Below are 20,847 nucleotides of genomic sequence, written 5' to 3'. Positions count from 1 at the left end.
GACTTGCACGCAGTTAGCCATAAAAGATGATTGAATGAGTCCATACATGTTAAATTTTAAGGAAACTCAGAGTTGGAGAAATTAGATAACTTACCCAAAGTACTGTAGGTGGTAAGTGGAGGACTGATGTTTGAATCCAGGTCGGTCTGACATCAGAGCTCATCCTGACTCTAATGAGTTGACATCATCATGGTAGCAGCTTTGGGTTCTGCATGCCCTGATGACCTGTTAGGTGGTAGACTGGTTTGATTTAGCTGGGCTTTGTTGGGGACAGAGAACTTAGACTCATACAAAGCAGTAGGTGAGGGAAGCTGTCTCTTAACTGTCAGTAAGAGAGGTGGAGAACTTCTAGGACCCAAAAGCAGACTCATGTATGCTCTCTCTCCCCTCTGCCGATTACAAGTCTCAGCCACCCTCCCTTCCCTGCTTTTCTGGGATTTCTTGCTTCTCTTCCAATGCTGGCTGGCTTCCTCATCCTATTCTCCTTACTTACTTCCTCTGCAGCATAGCCTATGCTTCCTCACAGCTGGGTCCCAGGAGGGCCTCGCATGACCTCTCCAGCCTCTCTAGACACCATGGCCTCTGCACATGCATCCTTCCAACCTGATTCCTGCCACGGATCCACCTGATCAGATCACCTTAAATCTGCTCTGGCCTCATTTCTCACGGCCTTCCTGAAGTCTGGACTTCCTTTGCTGCCTTCTACTTTATTTCCAAAATTAACTCACAGGTCATCTTACTCTCCTTTCTGGAGCATAAGCAACTGAAAGGGAAGGAGTAATAGAATAGAGCTAGGGAGCAGAAAAAATACATGCTTTGGGCAAGTTATCAGAGATAGGATATTGCCTACTATAGGACAGTGCTAAGAACAGACCTGGAAGCCAGGAGACCAGGGACTCGTTAGTCCCAGTTGCACTACTAACTAGCTACCTGATTTTGAACTAGTCATTTAAATACTCTGGGCCTCACTTCTCTCATTTTATAGAGTCAGGATTGACCTTGTCTCTCAGATCCCTTTATGCTCTGTGTCTGGTTGTACCATTGAATGTGACGTCCCCAAATATATTTCTCTGCAAGGAATCCAGTTATAACCAGTAAGTTTTGGTTTCTGTTTTAGCAATTACAACATAAAAGGTTTGAGAATATCTGAATCTGAGAGTTTCTATCTCCCATTAACCAGTAATACTAGAGTAACTTATATGCAGTTCTGGGGTTTTTTACCTGCCAGATATAAATTATTACTCTTCCTTTGTGAAAGCCTAAAATATAGACATATATGTCAAAAGCTCTGCAGGCTTTTGGAATGTTCTTAAACTTAATATCAGGAAAGCATTAAGTTCTACTTTCTATTTAAACAAAGACTTTTGACAGCTGAGCAGCACATCACCTCCAGGACACATTCAAACGCATGGTTTATTGGGTGGGGCACAATTACATTTGCTCTACAGAGTGAACCCCTCTACTAGGGATGTTAGGGCAAATATGAATAAGGTGAGAGGAAGTACATCAGACTAAAGGAACCCACATGCCTCATTTTATAGTGATGGTTTGAGTGTGCTAGTTACTTGGCACCAGTCAAGAAATAAAGAGAGACCAGTGAAGACCCTGAAGAAGGCTACATCCCACAGCTTCTCCTATTTGGTGCAGCACTTGTTTGGCATAGGGTAGCATGGGGAATCAGTCATCCCCATCTGAGTGGATGGACTTAGAGTGTTACTTGCATCAGTCAGAAGTGAGTTCAAGTGCAAAAGAATAGGAAGATGCTCACTGACAGATCAGGATTTTGTAAAACAGATTTAACTAGTTCTGTACCACATTCCCTTGTTCCTTTGAGAAAATTCATTGACTTGTTTTTGTAAGATACTTTTCTCACCCATGATATATGTCTTATACTTTTCTGAATCTTAATTCTCAAGATTTCATAATTTACCAAGTTAATAGTGTGATTAATTTATATTACAAATCAAGCTAGGAGCTAGTGTCAATCAAAAAGGATAGTGTTTTTAAATACCACAGTGTAAGTAGTTTTTATTTCTCCTTCATTTCTTTTCTTTTTACCATTAAAATGTCATTCTGATTATGCCTCATAAACTTTTGCCTTTAGAAGTTAATTTACTGTAAAGTTGTCATTTCAGCTTTAACAGTAATTAAAAGTACAAACTTGTAATGTAATAGAAAATGATATAATCCTTATGCTGAGAAAGAAGACATCCTAGGGAAGATGTTGGCATTCGTGAGAATAGGACTCCAGAGAAGAACTGGTCATATTGTCAGAACAGTAAATTAAGCCAGCCATTTAATATAAATGTTAATTTTAAACTAGAACCCTTAGTTTTTCACTTTCAGGTACTGTTTTAAAAGGAGACCTTCCCACCGTCAGACTGAAAGAATGTCAATGTAATCTTTGAGTTAAGGTCCAGATTTATCAACAATAGGCTTTTTCTTCTCACCACTAGCCTAAGGTCACTTCGTGGGTGTGTTGGAATTAAGGCTTGCCAGACTGCACTTTCTTGTTAGTATTTTCATCTCTTACTTGTCATGTGAATCCAAAGCAAAATTAATACGTGAGTCTTGTATTTGGTCGATCTTGATTTAAAAGCTATGGACTATCACTTCACGTTACATCCACTAGCCGAGATAGGAAAAACCCAGTTGATGCAGCCGTTGGATGAGTACATTGAGAAAGCTGCTTTGCTCATTTATTTGTTGACTAATTGCAAAGGCTAGAAATTATCAGAAAAGACTGATTTCAGACTTAGTCACCCCTTTGAGAGTACACAGACATATGCACAAGCACATAGAGATGTACACAAGGTCAAGCACTTACCAGTATTTGCTGTTCCAACAAAACATTCCTAGTATTTTGTTCTCCACTATATTAGAATAATCATTCCAAGAAATAGGTATTTTAGTTAGTACACAGTTTATATAAATGTGACTTTAAAATTTTGAAAACTCTTTTTTTAACATCTTTATTGGAGTATAATTGCTTTACAATGGTGTGTTAGTTTCTGCTTTGTCACAAAGTGAATCGGTTTGAAAACTCTTGATGCTTTGATATCAAGCGAGTTCCTGGTTTGTAATTGTTCTAGCCCGCCTTTCCTTCTGCACTGACTGCTGACTCAGCTGAGAATGTAATGAAGAGACATACTCAAAACTACCTTCATTGTAGCCGTTGAGCAAATATTTCCTTCTTTAATATGAATGTGCTCTCTTGCAGTTTGTGATGTCTGGCTGGGGTACAGGTTATTCCTTTCGATGTGAAATTGTTGACTATTCACGCTCGCCTACAGCATTGAGGGTAAGTTTCTTTTTGGAGAAACTTGTAACACAAAATCAACGTTAAAACTTTTTGGACTCTATTTGTAAACACTGAATGTGAAATCAGAATGAGTAAGTGACTCAATTATCAGAATATATGTGTTGAGAGAAAAAGCTAAAAATTACAAGAAAAAAAATCAAAGAAATTCAGGTGTGTGATTTTCTGTAAAATGAAAACTGGTGCTTTTCTTTGTGAATTTCTTGGATTTAAAAGTAAATTTATGTCTGGTTCTTCAAAAAACAGAATTACCATATGATCCAACAATTCTACTTCTGGGTATATACCTAGAAGAATTGAAAGCTGGGATTCAAAGAGAGATTTGTACACCAGTGTTCACAGCATTCTTCAAAAGATGGAAGCAACCCACATGTCCATCAGCGGATGAATGGATAAACAAATAGTGGTATATACATACAATGGAATATTTTTCAGCCTTAACAAGGACGGAAATTCTGACAACTGCTACAATGTGGTTGAGCCTTGAGGACATTATGCTAAGTGAAATAATCTAGGTACAAAGGGGCAAATAAATACTGTATGATTCTGTTATACGAGGTACACAGAGTAATCAGATTCAGAAATAGGAAGTAAAATGGTAGTTGTCAGGGGCTGGATTCACCAATGGGGACTTACTGTTTAATGGATACAGAGTCTCAGTCCTATAAGAGGAAAAGAGTTCTGTGGATAGACGGTGGTGATGGTTGCACAAGAATGTGAATGTACTTAATGCTACCAAACTGTACACTCTAAAATGGTTAAGATCGTAAATTTTATGTAATGTGAATTTCGCCAAAATTAGAAAAAATAAAATTTTCTTCCATGTAAAAATAAATAAATTCATATCTATGTGTGTTTCTGCAGATGGCACGCACCTGCTGGCTTTATTACTTCTCCAAATTTATTGAGCTCTTAGATACTGTGAGTATATAATCACCACATTTGGTAAATGTTTGATGTTTCAATGAAAGCAATAAACTGTGAGTGTACAGTTGTCTCATAACTTTGGTTATCTCTGTTCCTCAGGCAGACCTCATATTATCTTTTACTTTTTATTATCAGTTATTTTAGAGAATAGGATAAACTTATTTTTCAGTCTTTTGCAAATGCCAAAAGATTTTCTTCTATATCAACCACCTGGTTAAGATAAGAATGTAACTAACACATATACTACAAAGCTATGTCTCTATATAGATGGATGACAAGTTGTTTTGTGAAGTAAGTTCAAGAAGCAAAGAGCAGAGAATATGTTGCCTTTGGTTCTTTATAGCAAAGCACTGTGTCATCCATACTCCTTTAAGAAGATAAATGCTTCAAAATTCATAAACTTACACTAGAATGTCAGCTTATCCCTGGAATATCAGTAATTTGGGTAACATCAAAACTATTTCCATCTGCCTTTCTGAAGTCCATGTTTACTGGTCTTCTCCCTTCCTGAGTATCAACTCTGACTTTGAGTGACTAGGCCTGGGAGAAGCAAGTGCCATGGATTAGGGTCCATGATGAGAGGAGAAAGCCATGCACCTTTATTTCCAGAAACAAAGGAAAGCTGGCTATTTATTTTGTTTTTGTGGCATGTGGCTCTTATTCATCTGGAATCAGTTCGGGGCCTAAGACTGACACGTGTTTTCTCTCTTCAGAATATATACCACTACATTTCTGGTAGCAAATTTCAATATGCTTTACCTTCTCAGCTGGCTACGCATAATGTTAGAATTAGAAAGGAGAATTTAGTGAGTGTAGAATCCAGTGGTTCTCAAACGTTAGCATGCATTAGAATCACCTGGAGGACTCATTAAAAACACGTGTGCTTGGATCCCACCCGCAGAATTTCTGATTCAGTACGTGTTCGATGGGGCTCAAGAATTTGCATTTCTCTCAAGTTCTCAAGTGCTGTTATTGCTGTTGGTCCAGGGTCCACACTTCAAGAACCCCTGCTGTAGTCCAGTGGTTCTCAAACGCTGTGGTGCTGGAGACCTAACTGCGTTAGGAAACAAAAACCTGGGCCCTGCCCCCAGAGATTTGGTGTCAGATGGTCTGGAGTTAGAGACCAGGCATGGTTATTTAAAAACAAAAAACAGACCTTCCTGGTCACTGTAATATGCAAACAGGGTTGAGAACCACTGACCTAGCCTGGAGCATTAAATCTGAAGAGAAATGGAAGCCAGAAAGTTACAAGACTTGTCCAGAGGAACACCACTGCTGACTAGGACCTAGGACCCCAGATTGCTGGTTTATGGCTTTTTCTGTTGCACCGTGTTGCCTTCCTCCACATGCATAAGCAAAAGCATTTTGACTTCATTGTTCCTGCTTTGCATGTTCTCAGTTTCAGCTTCCATAAGGAAACTTGCTGCTCTGTGTTCTTCCCTGAACCACATTTCTCAACTACTCTTAGGAACGCTTTTGTTTCTGCTACTCTGTTTAGTCCTGTACTAGAAGTCTAACTCATCACTGGTCTTCTGCATTTTGAATATTTTTGAACATTTAATTCTGCTTTTGAATATGTTTTTGAACCCCCCCTCCACAAAGCCTTCCTCTTCTACCTCTTTGTCGTTTCTGTAAACCACTGGAGACATTCAATCTGGATGGTGCCTCTGTTGCCTTTCTCATTTTTCCTAAGCTGCTTTGCTTTCTTTTCCACCCTACTTCCCCAATTAACTCTTCAAGTATTTCCCTTTTCCTCTTTCTTTAATAATAATTTGCTAACTTCAGATTTGCTACAAGTCCTCTTTTAGTTTGCTTAATCCCTTATCTAACTTGGTAGGATGTGTTAGTTAGGGAGCAGTGTAGAAATTCAGTCCTAGGACTTAAAAGTCTCTGCTTCCCCATATATTTCAAAATCCACGTGGGTTTTTTTTTTTAAACCAGTAACGTTTTTTCAGTAATTTTTGGTCATATTCTTCACTTTATATCTTTGGTTTTTAAATCTTCATTCAATATCTTTTCACCTTTTTATTGATTCTTGCATGACTAGGCATCGTACCTAAGTTCTCTCATACTTATTAGCTTTTGAGCTGCCTCTTGGAGAATCAGCTGCTTCTACAGGCATTCTGTAAGGCAACTCTTTCAAAGCACATTACAACGTGGAATAGTTTGCACTTTGCCAATAGTTTTGTAACACTAGATAAATTATTGCATGATTTTATATGAACTTGATTTTCTTTAAATTATTTCAGATCTTTTTTGTTCTGCGTAAGAAAAATAGTCAAGTGACTTTCCTGCATGTCTTCCATCATACCATCATGCCATGGACCTGGTGGTTTGGAGTCAAATTTGCCGCAGGTAGCCAAGGGAGAGTTGGGATCATGTGTTACAATTGATTACGTTTCTGTATGCTATAAGCATAAATCCTGTCCTTAAATGTGATTTAAAAGAATCTCAAAACATCAAAGAATCACTTTGATCAAACTTCTGACTTTCATTAATTATCTGAAACATAAACATAGGACTCCTAACTAGATCTCCCCTCCACCTCCCAATACTCTTTAATATGTAAGACCTTTGGGTATAGTCTCCTACACATATCCTTTAGTTGTTTTGTTTGGATTTTATTCTTGTCCTATATAGTTCTATAACTATTTTTAAATAAATAATTAACAAACAAATAAAATGACAAAATCCTTGGTTTTATAGGAATATAGCTAGATAACTTATTCCTTGTATTTCCAGGAAGTTAGAATGTTTATCTCAAGTTCCATGTCTTCTTTGCTTTCAAATTTCCAAAAACTGATACACATCCCAATCCCTAACAACTCTGTAAAGATGTGTCAAATTGCAGTTTCCCACCTTCCCTAAACATCCTACCATAGTAAAGGATGTTTTGATATTGTTTTTTAGGTCAAAAATAGTTTAACTCAAAAGCTTGGCAAACAGGTTCTTTAGTTGGTTTTGATTTTATGCTTCTGAACATCTAGAATATGAGAAAACAGGTAAGTAATTTTACCTATCATAAATTTTTAAATAAGTGATATCCTGAAGGATATAGTCTTACTAGCAAAAATTGTTTGGGGTATTTATGTATGCTAGTTTCTTCAATTTAAGAAGTCTTCATGTAAGCCTGCAGCTCATACTAGACAAAGCTTTAACATTTCCGTGAAGAGCTTACCTCTATTGGGTATTCTGACTTGGTAAGACTAAAAGGAAAGAGAAACCACAATTGAGGAACTCTTGTTTGAGTTTTAGACTCTCTAGGCATGGGGAAAAATTCTGCATGTCTCAGAGCATGAGGGGACATGGATAAGCCAGTGGCTAGAAGAAGATGGCAGAACCTAGGGGAGCTGGAAGGGCTGTCCCTACCTTGGCCTAAGGGCATCAGATTTTCCAGCATGTAAAGTAGCTCCTTGCCCCAAATTGGCATTTATCTGTTGAGGATTTTTTTTAAAGGAAATGTAGTTGTTTTTCTTATAATGTATATGTGTTAATTTAAAAATTTAACTCACATTATAACAAGATAGTCTCATCTGTGTCCATTTTACAATTGAAGGTAGTTATATTATTTAATCTCCATTATTTTTCTTTGCTTTCTGTGTTTTTATTTTCTCTCACGTGTATATTGTGCCTCTCAGTTCTTTCTACAGTGGTATTTCTTAACACTATTTTTTTTGGTGAAAATGAGAAAATACCTAAACATCCAGTAATAGAATGGTTATGATGTCTTGTGTTTATAGTTGTGAAATGCAAATGATATTGAAAGACATTTAGCTCAAACTTTTGTTAAGAAGCTTGGCTCCTAAATTATCAGAAATAGATGGCTATTCTTACTATTCTGTTTTTAAAGTATGCTAGACAAGGTGTTTTCACACCCTTAGAACGAACTTATTCAGATTTCTTCCCTGAGACCAGATTATTCTATTACAACACTGAAAAATAAATATAGATTAAAAATATATAGGAAGATAATACCCCAAAAACAGTGATTTAGAGAAATCGACACAAAAGTGGTCTCCCTCTCCTTCTTTATCCATCTCTGCATTTTCTAATTTTTCTAGTTTGAATATCTGTTGGTTCTATAATGGGAAAAAATAAATTTTATTTGAAGAATAGAGTTGAGCATTTTTCTAGTTTCTCTCTTTGAGTCCATTGATAGTCTGGTTTCCATTTAAAAAACAAGCAATGCTTTCAATAATGAACATTTAAACATATAATATTCCTCAATTTTTCAATGTTACCATGTACATTAAGCACTTTGTAGTGGATTCATTGTCCACACCTCAATTCCCCGTCGGCTTTACAAAATGTAAGTGGTAGAAAATAATGTTTTCTTCTCTCTCATATGTTCCATGAGTTGGCACTTCTGCTCAGTCTCATGTGTGGAACCTAGTAAACCCTTGTACAGCACACCTGGTATCTATTCAGTGACAAGCACAGCAACAAGAGCTGAGGTATTCCCAGAAGTGTGGTGTGGCATTGGCTTTCATTCCTAGAATAAAACTGTCCAGTTTAAACTGTCCTTTCAAAAACTTGAGCACAGCTGATCTCTATCTAGTATTTAATTTCCTGTTTGCCTGTGGTACTCCTCCCTGGGATAATAGCAATCCACCTTTTCTTTTGAATGTGATGAAAATATTTCTGAGGCAGGTTTTTATATTAATTATGTATATACTCCTTCCCAGAGATATGGAGAGTTGTGATAATTACCCAGGTGGCTCCTTTATTTTTTTCCAAAGCAAAGGAGTAAAATGTGATGGTACTAATTATAATTCATCCTGAGATGTTTGCTTTTCAGAACTATTATGAAGAAGAAAACAAGCTTAGAAAATACTTTATTAGAAAAGCCTTCCAAAGAAGATATGAAAAGCATTACTAATTAAAATGTGATTGTTCTGTGAACAAACATTAAAATAACTTATCAGAAAATAATCATTACTAGAGAAAATAAGCAAGTTAATTTGATTTGATAGCTTATTTTGATCAGTAACCCTTACTGAACACTCTTAACTACACGAGTGCTTTGTTAAATTCCTGTCCGTAGGAGCCTCATTTTAGGACATTTAAATGGTGAAAGTTTCTGAGTGGAAGATAGAACGCTTGACCAAAAAATGGGAGAGGTGTCTTAGTGAGAAAGGCTCAGTCTAATGTAGTTCATTATCAAGCATGAAATAGATTTCCTGTGTATATGTAATGGTGAGACAAATGGACCTGAGAGGTATTTGGCTTGTCCCCATGTTAAGCAGCTTGACTCCTAATCTATTCTATTTTTAAATTAGCCTAGAAAAGGTGTTTTCATACCATACTAATTTATTTATTCAAGTTTCTTTTGGGAAATAAGACTAGTCCAAATGTAAATAATAAAAGCTGGGAGGTTGTTAATAAGCTTCATTAATTCAGTTTCTTCTGACTTGAAATTTGTGATAATTACAGGATTAGCTGAAATTTGATTTACTTAGGAAAGTTTATGAAGCACAGTATAGCATAAAAGAGACTTTAGGGGAATATTTAAACTACTTAAAAGTAATTATTTAAAACAGGTATTTTAAGGGTATACTTTGGCAGTGGTAGTATTTAGAAGAATCTAGCATTGCTGCAATTATGAATGATTTTTTAAAAAAATAATTATTTCTTCCATGAAACAATTTTTATGACATTTCTCCTTAGAAGATTGTGGTTGAAGTAATAAATTTGTATTTTGCTTTAAACTTTCTATAACTCATAGTGTTCATGGATTCAGTCCTTCCTCTAACATAGGCAAATCTGTGAGGTTTTGCTTAATTTCTGAAATTAAAGAATATTAGAATAAATAAAATAGCATATTTTGGAGAAAAATTTAAATTCTAGGTCAGCATTACTAAGCTGAATCAGGCTGTGCATAAAGAATGAAGATTCTTCAAGATTGTACATCTTAGGAAAGAGACACTAGGGAAGAGTTTTGGTTTTTTTCCCTACCATCAACTGAACACTCTGTTACCTCTTCCACTGTACTACTGATCCAGCTAAACACAATTGTAACAATCTTTGCTTATATTCCCCCCAGGGTCCTTTTCTTCTATTCTAAATTGAAAGTGATCAGTGGGAGATGTGGTGAGATCAGAAGAGGAAAACCAGAATAGGAAGGCACAATTGATAATAGTCAAATAGAAGCAGTAAGGAAAGATGATTTAACAATTAATAAATGTTTATTTTGGAAAAACAATGATTGATTAAAGCAAACTTAGCACAGCTTGGTAATGAAAGCCAGTGGTTTTACTGCCAAAATTTTGTGGCACTTGGACTTCCCTGGTGGTTCAGTGGTTAAGACTCCATGCTTCCACTGCATACTGCAGGGGAACGGGTTTGATCCTTGGTCAGGGAAGTTCCGCATGCCACGCAGTACGGCAAAAAAAAAAAAAAAAAAAAAGAAAAAAATTGTGGCACTAAAAGTATTGATGGAAAACTATTGAGAATGGAAAAAGTTAATTTGATTCCACACAATGTTATGTAAAATAATATTCTTAGTGGCTTTATTCATAGTAACCCAAATTGAAGATAACTCAAATGTCTTTTAATGGGAGGATGGATACATTGTGATGCATTCATATCACGTAATACTACACAGCAATAAAAAGGCAATCACATGGTCGAATCTTAAAAACAGTATGTTGATTGAAAGAAGGTAGCCACAAAGAATACATCCTGTGTAATTCTATTTATATGAAGTTTTGTAACAGGCAAAACTAATAGTTGATGATGGAAGTCAGAATAAAAGTTACATTGGGAGGAGTATGTCCTTGGAAGGGGCACATGGGAACTTTATGTGGCATCAGCAATGTTCTATATCTTGAATTTGGTGGTGGTAACAGGTGTATACATATGTAAAAAATCATCAAGTTGTACACTTAAGATTGGTGTACTTTGTGTGCTTTATATATGTTAATTCTCACTAAAAATGAATTTGATTACTATTACTTAGCAATATATTATATTTAAAAAGAAGTCAACTTAGTTTGTTAAAGTAACCAAATCATAAGACTGTTTTAAGGTTAAGATATCACAGAATAAAGTCATGCTAATTTATTTTACAAGATTTGTATTTTAGTTTTACTAACTGGATGTATTATCCAGCTCCCTCTAATTTTATAGCTATTTAACAATAGAGATATTTCATATATAGTTTTCTTCCTAATAAAATTAAAGAAATAATTATACTAAAATTTCAGTTCAGACACAAATATGTCTCATTTTAAGGAACAGTGCCCCTATTTTACAATATTTTTTTCCAGGTGGTTTGGGAACATTCCATGCCTTTCTAAATACAGCTGTACATGTAGTCATGTATTCCTACTATGGACTGTGTGCATTGGGACCAGCCTACCAGAAGTATTTGTGGTGGAAAAAGTATTTGACATCATTACAGCTTGTGAGTAATTAATTTTCTTTAAAACCAGATATGAAACTAAACTGGAGTCCCTTGTCTTCCTTACGAATGAGGATACTAACTAAAGAGCAAAGTTTACAAAACACAGGGATATAAATTGTCTGGCCTCTTATGGCATCCCATCATTGTCCTTTCTTTGTTATGTGAACTTTTCTCAGGAACTTTATTGAAAGCAAAGCCTATTTGGTAGCCAAGAGGCTCAGACAATTAAACTAGTGTGGGTATCTTTATACTATTTTATGCATTTATATAAAATAAAAATATTTATGTTCAAAATTATGTGAACCTCATTATACATAATATTAAATTAGAAGTTAGACATTCCATATTCTAGATCTAAATGACCTTGAGGGAATGTAACTTTGAGAGGATTATGAGCCTTTCTGTGTGCCTGCCTATCTAGTCCTAACATTTATAAGTCTATTTTTCCTCCAACTAGTAAAAGTACTGTGGGAATTAAAGGTGTAGAATGGTGGTGTAATATACATATTGACAAAAGTGACAACACCCTAAATAACTAACCATAAGGAAATGAAGAAGTAAATTATTCTAATTCCTGCTTGGGACTATTACAAAGTCATGAAAATTATTCACAAATCCTTTTTTTTTAAGCATTTTTTATGATTGTAAAGTAATATGTCCTCATTGCAGAGAAATTAGAACATCTATACTGCATATAGAATTTTTTAAATTAATTTATTTATTTTTGGCTGTGTTGGGTTTTCGTTTCTGTGCGCGGGCTTTCTCTAGTTGCAGCGAGTGGGGGCTACTCTTCATCGCGGTGCGCGGGCTTCTCATTGTAGTGGCTTCTCTTGTTGCGGAGCACAGGCTCTAGAGGCGCAGGCTCAGTGGTTGTGCCTCACGGGCTTAGTTGCTCCGCGGCATGTGGGATCTTCCCAGACCAGGGCTCGAACCCTGTTCCCTACATTGGCAGGCAGATTCTTAACCACTGCGCCACCAGGGAAGCCCTGCATACAGAATTTTGTATCAGGCTTTTTTTTCACTTAACATACTCTTAAATGTTGTAGAAACTTTTTAATAATGTGGAAAAATACTTATATAGCAAAAAGAATACATGTTGTTCATTATTTTTTCAAATATGTTGATAATATTTACACAAACACACCTGCATAGAATGTTGAGGATGCTGCTTACACTTTCTAAGGTTTCATTTTCTCGTCTGCAAAATGAGAGGAATAATTGTATCTACCGCACAGGAATGTTCTAAAAGTTCCTTAAGATAATGCAAGGAGGGCTTCCCTGGTGGTGCAGTGGTTGAGAGTCCACCCGCCAATGCAGGGAACACAGGTTCGTGCCCCGGTCCGGGAAGATCCCACATGCTGTGGAGCAGCTGGGCCCGTGAGCCATGGCCGCTGAGCCTGCGCGTCCGGAGCCTGTGCTCTGCAACGGGAGAGGCCACAACAGTGAGAGGCCCATGTACCACAAAAAAAAAAAAAAAAAAAAAAGATAATGCAAGGAAAGCTGATGATTATAACAGGAACAATGTGAAAATCTTAACTATGGTTATAACAGGATACATTGTGGGTAATCATTATTTATTTTTATGTATAGATTTTTATTTTCCAAAATTTCCACAGAACGCCTGTTGCCTTTTAATCATGAGAAAAAATATATCCAAAAAATCTGGATGTTAGCCCAAAACATGTCCCTTTTAAGACTGTGTAGAATGTTCTAGAACACAGAGCCCTTGGGCATCGCTAGGAGGGTCACCAATGCCCTCTCACTCCTTGCAGATTCTCTGCTGCAGTTGGCAGATAGGATGTATTTTTTATCTATGACGGTGGAGGACCGGTGGCAGATATGAGGACTTAGCGATGCTTTGGCTCCTACAAAATAAGCGGGGCTCTAATTAGAATGTTTTTATTCCCCTCCCCACCAATGGAAATATCCACTCTACCAACAGGACAGAATGTTTGAAATCAAACTGCCCTAGAAAATTAGGCCATAAGGTAGTGGTCCTGTATGCATTTCATCGGTCAAGGACTCAAGTCAGAGACTGATGGTTCTCTGAGTGTGAAAGGGCTGCTGCACTGCCCTGCTCCAGGGACATTTACATAGCTCCCCCTGGAGCTGTGCACTTTGGCAGGACTGAATAGTAGTTCCAAATTCCCATCTGCATTTTGACATTGTTCCACCCACTGTCATTCCCATAGAGGCTAGATTGAAAGATAAAATTCCCTGTCCAACAGTAGCCTGGATGTGGTTGGAGAGTGTTTAAACATAAGCAGACAAAGAATGCATTAAATAATTGCTCCATTGTGACTCTTCGTAGCTAAACAATACTTTTCATTCTTCCGTCTGTTAGGTCCAGTTCGTTATTGTCACTATACACATAGGCCAGTTTTTTTTCATGGAGGATTGCAAGTACCAGTTTCCAGTCTTTCTGTACATCATTATGAGTTACGGGTGCATCTTTCTGCTGCTCTTTCTCCATTTTTGGTACCGTGCTTACACCAAAGGTCAGAGGCTACCCAAAACAGTGAAAAATGGAATCTGCAAAAACAAAGATCACTGAAATTCAAGCACAGCATAAATCTATGAATAAGACTGATATCTTGTCTTCCTTGACAATCAAGAGATATTTCCATGTGCAGTGCATTTTGTATATTTTTCAAAACTAAGAGCTTGTATTTTTATGATAAGTTATTGGGGTTTCTGATATTTGAGAGCCCAAAGCTCCCAGATAACAGTCTTCTGATAATTAGAGCCTAAAGCAGCCAGTTTTTCAGCTGCTTTTAAACCTAATCTAAAGGTTTTATTTAACACATTTTGTTAGCTTGAAAGAAGGATGTGAAACAGTAGAGTACTCTTCAAAGAAGTCCAGTATAGATGAAAAATATCGTTAGATATTTTGAGCACGGACGGAGATCCATGCCGTACAGTAGATTCCTTCTGCCGGGTCTGGAAACCTTTAACTGTGGGCTCTGGCTTTGTTGCTTGTTGACTATATTCAGAAGACACTGTATTTACTCTAAACTTAAATTCCCATTCTAAAGAGCTAATAGGGCGAACGTTCAGTGTATTTTTGATCAGTTATCATTTAAAATCACTAATGGTAATTTTTAATGGATCTTTTGAGTAGCCGGCACCAGTTTTGCTTGTAAGACTTCCTCACAACGCTTTTGTTGTGTAAACTGTTTAAAAGTGACAATCCTTTAGGGTAATACATTGATGCACTTGAAACTAAGGTTAAGTTATTATTTTGAAAACAAGGTGATTTGTTCTGATGGCTTAATGAACACTTTGCTATCACCGTTTTGCAATGAACTTTATATATTTCGGGAAAGAGGTGAATTTATCAATGGAAAAAATAGTTGTCTGTGGTGTTGTCATGTCACTTTCTCATATCATGGTTTAAAGGATTATCTTGGTTAAATATATATTGGTTAGATGTGTAAATGTTCATATCACTGGCACACACTAAATGACTTTAGACCACCCAGGGATGGGTTAAGGGTGGCTTGTGAAGCAACTGGAAGCAAATGGTGGCACAGAGATTATCCAGGCAAGATTTGGTGACAAGGGTCTCTCTCATAATGAGAGAGAGCAAGAGAGAGACTGTATAATAGTTATTGTTATAGATTCACTGCATGGAAAAATATTTTCCAGAATTATGAATTAATTAACAGCCTGGAATTCTTTTTCTCAACCTTATAAACTATATAATGAGGGACTGAAATTCATTTTGCATAGCTCTCATTTCTTTAAAATTGCTACTTTCTAAAAGTCATATTTTCTTGTTGGAGAACCCAACTACTGATCAGTAGAGTTTTGCCCAAGAAACAGCAATATTTGGACATTTCTGAATTTTTCCACAGTGTTTTTTTTTCTTGTTCTATTTTACTTGATTTTGAAGGATTGCTTATGCTTGTATGACTGTAAGCAATTAGTACCCCAGTAATTGTGTAACACACAGTGATACTTACTGTACAATAAAGGCTGAGTTTTTACCAACTGTAAACTCCTAGAGGTAGGTGTCTCCCTCCTAATCCATTAATCTGTACCATGGCCTTTTCTCTTCACACTCAGCAAATTAGTAAGGTTATTTGCCTTTAGTGACTTCACTCGCTTACAATATGAGAATTTGAGGGTTGATAAAAGGGGAGATTTCATTTTTTTTTAATAAATAGTAAAGAACAGGAGAGCAAAGCTAAAAGAAACAGCAGCTCTAATTTATTTCTCTGTGAGAGTCTCAGGGTTCCTTAAGTGTTTTCCTGTTTTTCTCTTCAAATCCAACCAGTGCTAAAATGAGGAGGTACGGTAGATGCTGTTACACATACACACAATTCCCAAAGACCCCAGTAGGGTAAAGACCAAAAGGAAGCAAAACTAAAAGAAGAGAAAACAGGAGAGTTTGTTTCTTCTCTTGCATACTTTCTGCCCTGCACTGTACAACCCCTCCTTGTCTCCGTGTAGTCTTTAAAATGTTTGCTGTGCCTGTGAACTAACAGCAACATGTGACAGAATCACATTCTACATTATATGAATAGGAGTGGAGAGCTAGAATGTTACATGAAAAGAAATCACAGCTGGCAGAGGTAACCTCCGTATGAACAGCAGCAGATTAGAATGGGTATCACTGGATGTAGGATTGGATGGGCCTTGTTTTATTAAACAGCTCTGTGGGTCACATAGAGTTTCTGCTGGAGTTTCATCCCACTTTCCAGGACTTCCTTGCCTTTGGGTTTGCTTACCTAACAAATAAAAAGGCCAAAAGGCCAGCTGCAAAATCTGGCTTATGACATAAAGCTCTATGAATCCTTTAGAACCTATATCTATATTACAAATAAATGCAAATGTAAAATTTTAAATATCTGTGGGACATTGCCATTTTACAGTCTTAATTGAGTAGAATTCTTAACTGAGCAAACTACATTGTTACATAAATTATAAGATTATGATGTTACATTTCTTCAATTATCCCTTATCTCTGTTAACTACTTTTAACGACTGTGGAAAACTCTGTGGATACTGTCAAAGTTTGGGTTTGGTTTTTGGTGTGTGTATTATAATAAATTTGTGGTATCACATGCACATGTGTGTGTCTTTCATTTTGGAATCTAACTGCATGTGTTTGCGTGGATGGATGGTTTTTAATATGAATATTCATTTAACCAAATCATTTTACACATTTGTTGTACACTTGTTATGTTCAGAGCCCTGTGCTAGACATTAGAGTGATACAAAATACAAAGATGCCTCCCGCATAGTTGGGACCTCCTGGAGCTTGCAGGCTGGCAGAGGAGATTATGTTACAGGGAAGTATATGATTGTTACCCTATGATTGAAAGTCGTGGCACTTAGCAAGCAGGTAGGCTCCATGAAGGTATTTAAATTTGGGTCATGTATTTAAGATGTACAGGTTGTCAAAATGGGGAGTGGGTTAGTGGGCAAGGTGTTCTAAGTGAAAAGAAATAACAACTCAAGGCCCAGGGGAAGGAAAGCATTAGGAAAGTGTAGGGAATGGCCAACAGACCAGATTGAGCGAGGCACCTGTAGGTGTCACAGAGAGATGAGGCCAGTAGGGAGGAGGGCTCTGACACTGGAGATGTGCTGCTGCAGCATCCGCCCTTGATGCCTCAGGCAAATAGGAGCCTTCAAGGATTTGGGGGAGAGGAGAGGTATGACCAAAGTGGTACCCTAAGAAGAGTCACCTGGTAGGGTGGTGTGGAGGCATGAGACACTAAAGGCAGAGATAAATTAGTTGATTAGGGTGAGGGGAAGAGAGCTGGAATGTGTGACTGGAAAGAAAGAGGCTGATGTGAGAGAGCTTCTGATGGGAGAGTTGAATCTGGCAACTGATTGACCAAGGATGAGATGTGCTGCACAGTTCAGAGAAGCAGTGTGGGAGTGTGGAAAGGAGGTTGAATCTGAAGCTGTGAGGCATGGATATTAGATGCCAAGCGACCTTGAACAAGCCAGTTAACCTCTCTCAGCTTGTTTCTTCATCTGTAAAACGAGAATAATAGTACAAGTTCTCCTGGCTGGATTGTTGTATGGTTTAAATGAGGTCATGTATTTAAAAGCCTTCTGTAGTAACTGGTGAAAATATGAAATAACATAAGCACAAAGAATACAGATCTACCAGACTTGAGTGGGGAGGAAAAGAAGGTGGATCCTTACCCAAGGGAGACCAAGGGTTTTGGTACCTCCACTTCAGGACGTAAGTATATGTGTTGATTGGGGAGGAGGTGGGGACAAAAGTTTTTCTAGACGTTTCCAGCAGATGCAATCACAATGCAGCAGGCTCACAACTGGTCCTGTAACACCAGCCTGCCCCAGAGAGAAGACCAGAGGGCTCTTACTTTTATGTGGCTACCTGGGTGTGGTCATGGCTTTCACTGACACCTGGTATCAGGTCAGGCTGTACTTGCACATATGGCCCAACCATCTTTACAAACTGCAACACCCTTATCATCTAAAAGAGCATTTGTTCCTATATTTAAGCTGCAGCATTTTGAAAATATTGCTGTACCTTGTGTATATTCTAAAGCCGACAGGATTCAGTTAATTTAGGGGACAGTGTGGTTACTAAGAGAGAAGGCTTGGTACAAGGTAGTATTGGCTTCAAGTGCCCAGGCTGCCCAAAGGGACAGTCTGTGCTTAGTACTTACAACTTCAGTAGGCATGATGTAAGCATCTGACTACCTGAATCTGAAGGCCGTGAGCACAGACCTGCTGCCTTCTATCTTAAAAGCCGCACGAATCTTGGTCAGCGTGTCTTCCGCTTGCTTTGTGTTATCGTGCCCATGAATCTTTTCCTTTCTTTCTTTTTATTGTGCCAAATATCCTACTTCAGGCCCAAATAGTTTTGCCCAGATGAGAGAATTATCCTTGGTCTTTTTGCATTTTGACGGACTATAAGAACATTGTATCCAACTAGGCTGCTTTCATGGAGGGGAGCTTGGTGCAGTGGCTGAGAGCACTGACTCTGGAACCAGCCACCTGGTCAGAACCTGGCTCTGTCACTTATGAACTGTGTGACCCGGACGACCTCTCTATCTTAGTGTCCCCACTGAAAGTAGGAACCCTGGCACTACTTCCCTCATCAGTTCATTGTGGAGATTAGATGAGTTAATAGAGGGAAAACTTTTAGGGCAGTGCCTTCCTGCTGGTTCAGGCCAAAAACCTGAGTCATCCTCAACTCCTCTTTCTCACTCAACATCAAAGCCTTCCTCTTAAAGTATCGCCAGAATTTGACCACTTCTGGGCCCTCATCATGTCGGCCTGGATTTCTGAAATAGCTTCCTCTCTAACTCACTGCTTCTGCCCTTGCCTCTCTACAAGGCATTGTCCACAGAGCACCCAAAGTCATCTCTTAACATAAATTGATCATGTCACACTTACACTCAAAACCCACCAATGGCATGTGATTTCACCCAGAGAAAAAGCTGAAGTCTCTACAGTGGTCTACAAGGCCTTCCATCATCTGTCTCCCCTGCCATTGCCCCTCAGTCCTCATCTCCCACTTGGCTCCCTGTGGCCCAGCCACACTGGCCTCCTTGTGTTCACTAGACTGTATGAGGCACATTCCCATCTCAGGCCTCAGGGTTTAGCTTTTGCCTCTGCCTCGGGGGCTCTTGCCCTTGGCTAAACCCCTCATTTCCCTCCAATCTTTGCTCAGATCTTGCTTTCTCAGTGAGGCAGGCCCTGCCTGCCCTGTTTACTATTGCAACTGGCACTCCTCTTTGCCTTGCTCTCTCTTTTTTTCCATACAGCTCTTATTACCTTCTAACATGCTATACAGTGTGCTTAGTTATTATTTATATTATTTATTGACTGTCTTTCTCATTAGAAAATAACCTCCTTGTGGGTAGACATTTTTGTCCATTTTATTCACTGCAAGTGCCTAAAACAACAGCTGGCATATTCCAGGAACTCAAAAAATTGGTATTGAATGAATGCACGAAACACCAAATAGGTGTTTGCTATTGTTACAGGTTCTCTTCCTCTGCTCACTTTTTACTGACTTATTCATTCATTCAACAACAGTTTTTTTTTTAAATAAATTTATTTATTTAATTTTGACTGTGTTTGGTCTTCGTTGCCGCGTGCGGGCTTTCTCTAGCTGTGGCGAGCGGGGGCTACTCTTCATTGTGGTGTGCGGGCTTCTCGTTGTGGTGGCTTCTCATTGCAGAGCACGGGCTCTAGGCGTGAGGGTTTCAGTAGTTGTGGCATGCGGGCTCAGTAGTTGTGGCTCACGGGCTCTAGAGCACAGGCTCAGTAGTTGCGGCGCATGGGCTTAGTTGCTCCGCGGCATGTGGGATCTTCCTGGACCAGGGCTTGAACCTGTGTCCCCTGCATTGGCAGGCAGATTCTTAACCACCGCGCCACCAGGGAAGTCCCAACAGTTTGTTAAATACCTAGTATGTAACAGGTTTTGTGCTGGACACTGAGCATAAAAAACAAGTCAAATAATAGCAATCCCCACAGAGGTTTACACTTGGATAGAGGGAGACAAACATGTAAACAAGTCAAGTGATCCAGCTGCAAAAGTGGTGGTTTTTAATCTGCATAATGTAGGGACACAAAGGAGAGAGAGTTCTCCCTGGCTGACGGCAGGACTTCAGAAAAGGCTTGAAAGAAGTGGTAGTATCATATGACTCATGAAAGGTGAAGGCCTGTTTGTTAGACAGAAAATGAAGACAAGAGTGTGCCCAAAAGATAATTCCAGGGAAGAAAGGGAAAGAAATGGCCTGCATGAACTCGAACGAAATGTGTAAGGTGAACCCAGTGTTTCAGCTTCAAGAGTGCAGGCCCAGGACCAGGATTGACTGGGATTCAGGAAGAAGGAACACATGGTGAGTTGTTTTGGCCATGTTGAGTTTGAGGGATATCCCTCCATCAAATCTTCTCCTTTTCCTCAGGCGGTAGTGTGATGACTGTTCTTTCAAGGAGCTAGGATGAGGAGAGGATAAAGGGTAGTAGGTAAAGAAATGAGGGATTGAGGGAAATTTTTCTTTAAAGAAGATGCATAAACATGTTTATTTCCTCTAGGGATGGCTTGAGGAGAAGAGTGAAAAGTTGCATAAATACAGTGGGGAATGGATGTGCCTAGCCACAGCCAGAGATGTCAAATATTTCCCAGCCTCCAGTAGAGCCCTGCTGAGTCTGGAGACCATACATCTGTAGTGGTCTCAATGTGCATAACCGTGTT

General features: G+C 38.4%; 1 protein-coding gene across 5 annotated transcripts in view; it reads left to right on the top strand.

Annotated features, from left to right (window-relative positions):
- Positions 1-16,720, top strand: part of ELOVL7 (ELOVL fatty acid elongase 7) — a 72,381-nt gene extending 55,661 nt beyond the window's left edge. For all 5 annotated transcript variants that reach the window (XM_067730758.1, XM_067730757.1, XM_067730756.1 and 2 more), the window contains 5 exons: positions 3,221-3,301; positions 4,184-4,240; positions 6,496-6,601; positions 11,515-11,651; positions 13,996-16,720. In XM_067730758.1, the coding sequence (XP_067586859.1) occupies positions 3,221-3,301; positions 4,184-4,240; positions 6,496-6,601; positions 11,515-11,651; positions 13,996-14,205 (591 nt within the window). In that variant the 3' untranslated portion in view covers positions 14,206-16,720. The remainder of the gene's footprint in view (positions 1-3,220; positions 3,302-4,183; positions 4,241-6,495; positions 6,602-11,514; positions 11,652-13,995) is intronic.
- The last annotated feature ends 4,127 nt before the right edge of the window (positions 16,721-20,847 follow it).

Source organism: Pseudorca crassidens, chromosome 3 (assembly GCF_039906515.1).
Source record: "Pseudorca crassidens isolate mPseCra1 chromosome 3, mPseCra1.hap1, whole genome shotgun sequence".
Classification (NCBI taxonomy): Eukaryota; Metazoa; Chordata; class Mammalia; order Artiodactyla; family Delphinidae; genus Pseudorca; species Pseudorca crassidens.
This window is presented reverse-complemented; position numbering and strand designations above follow the sequence as displayed.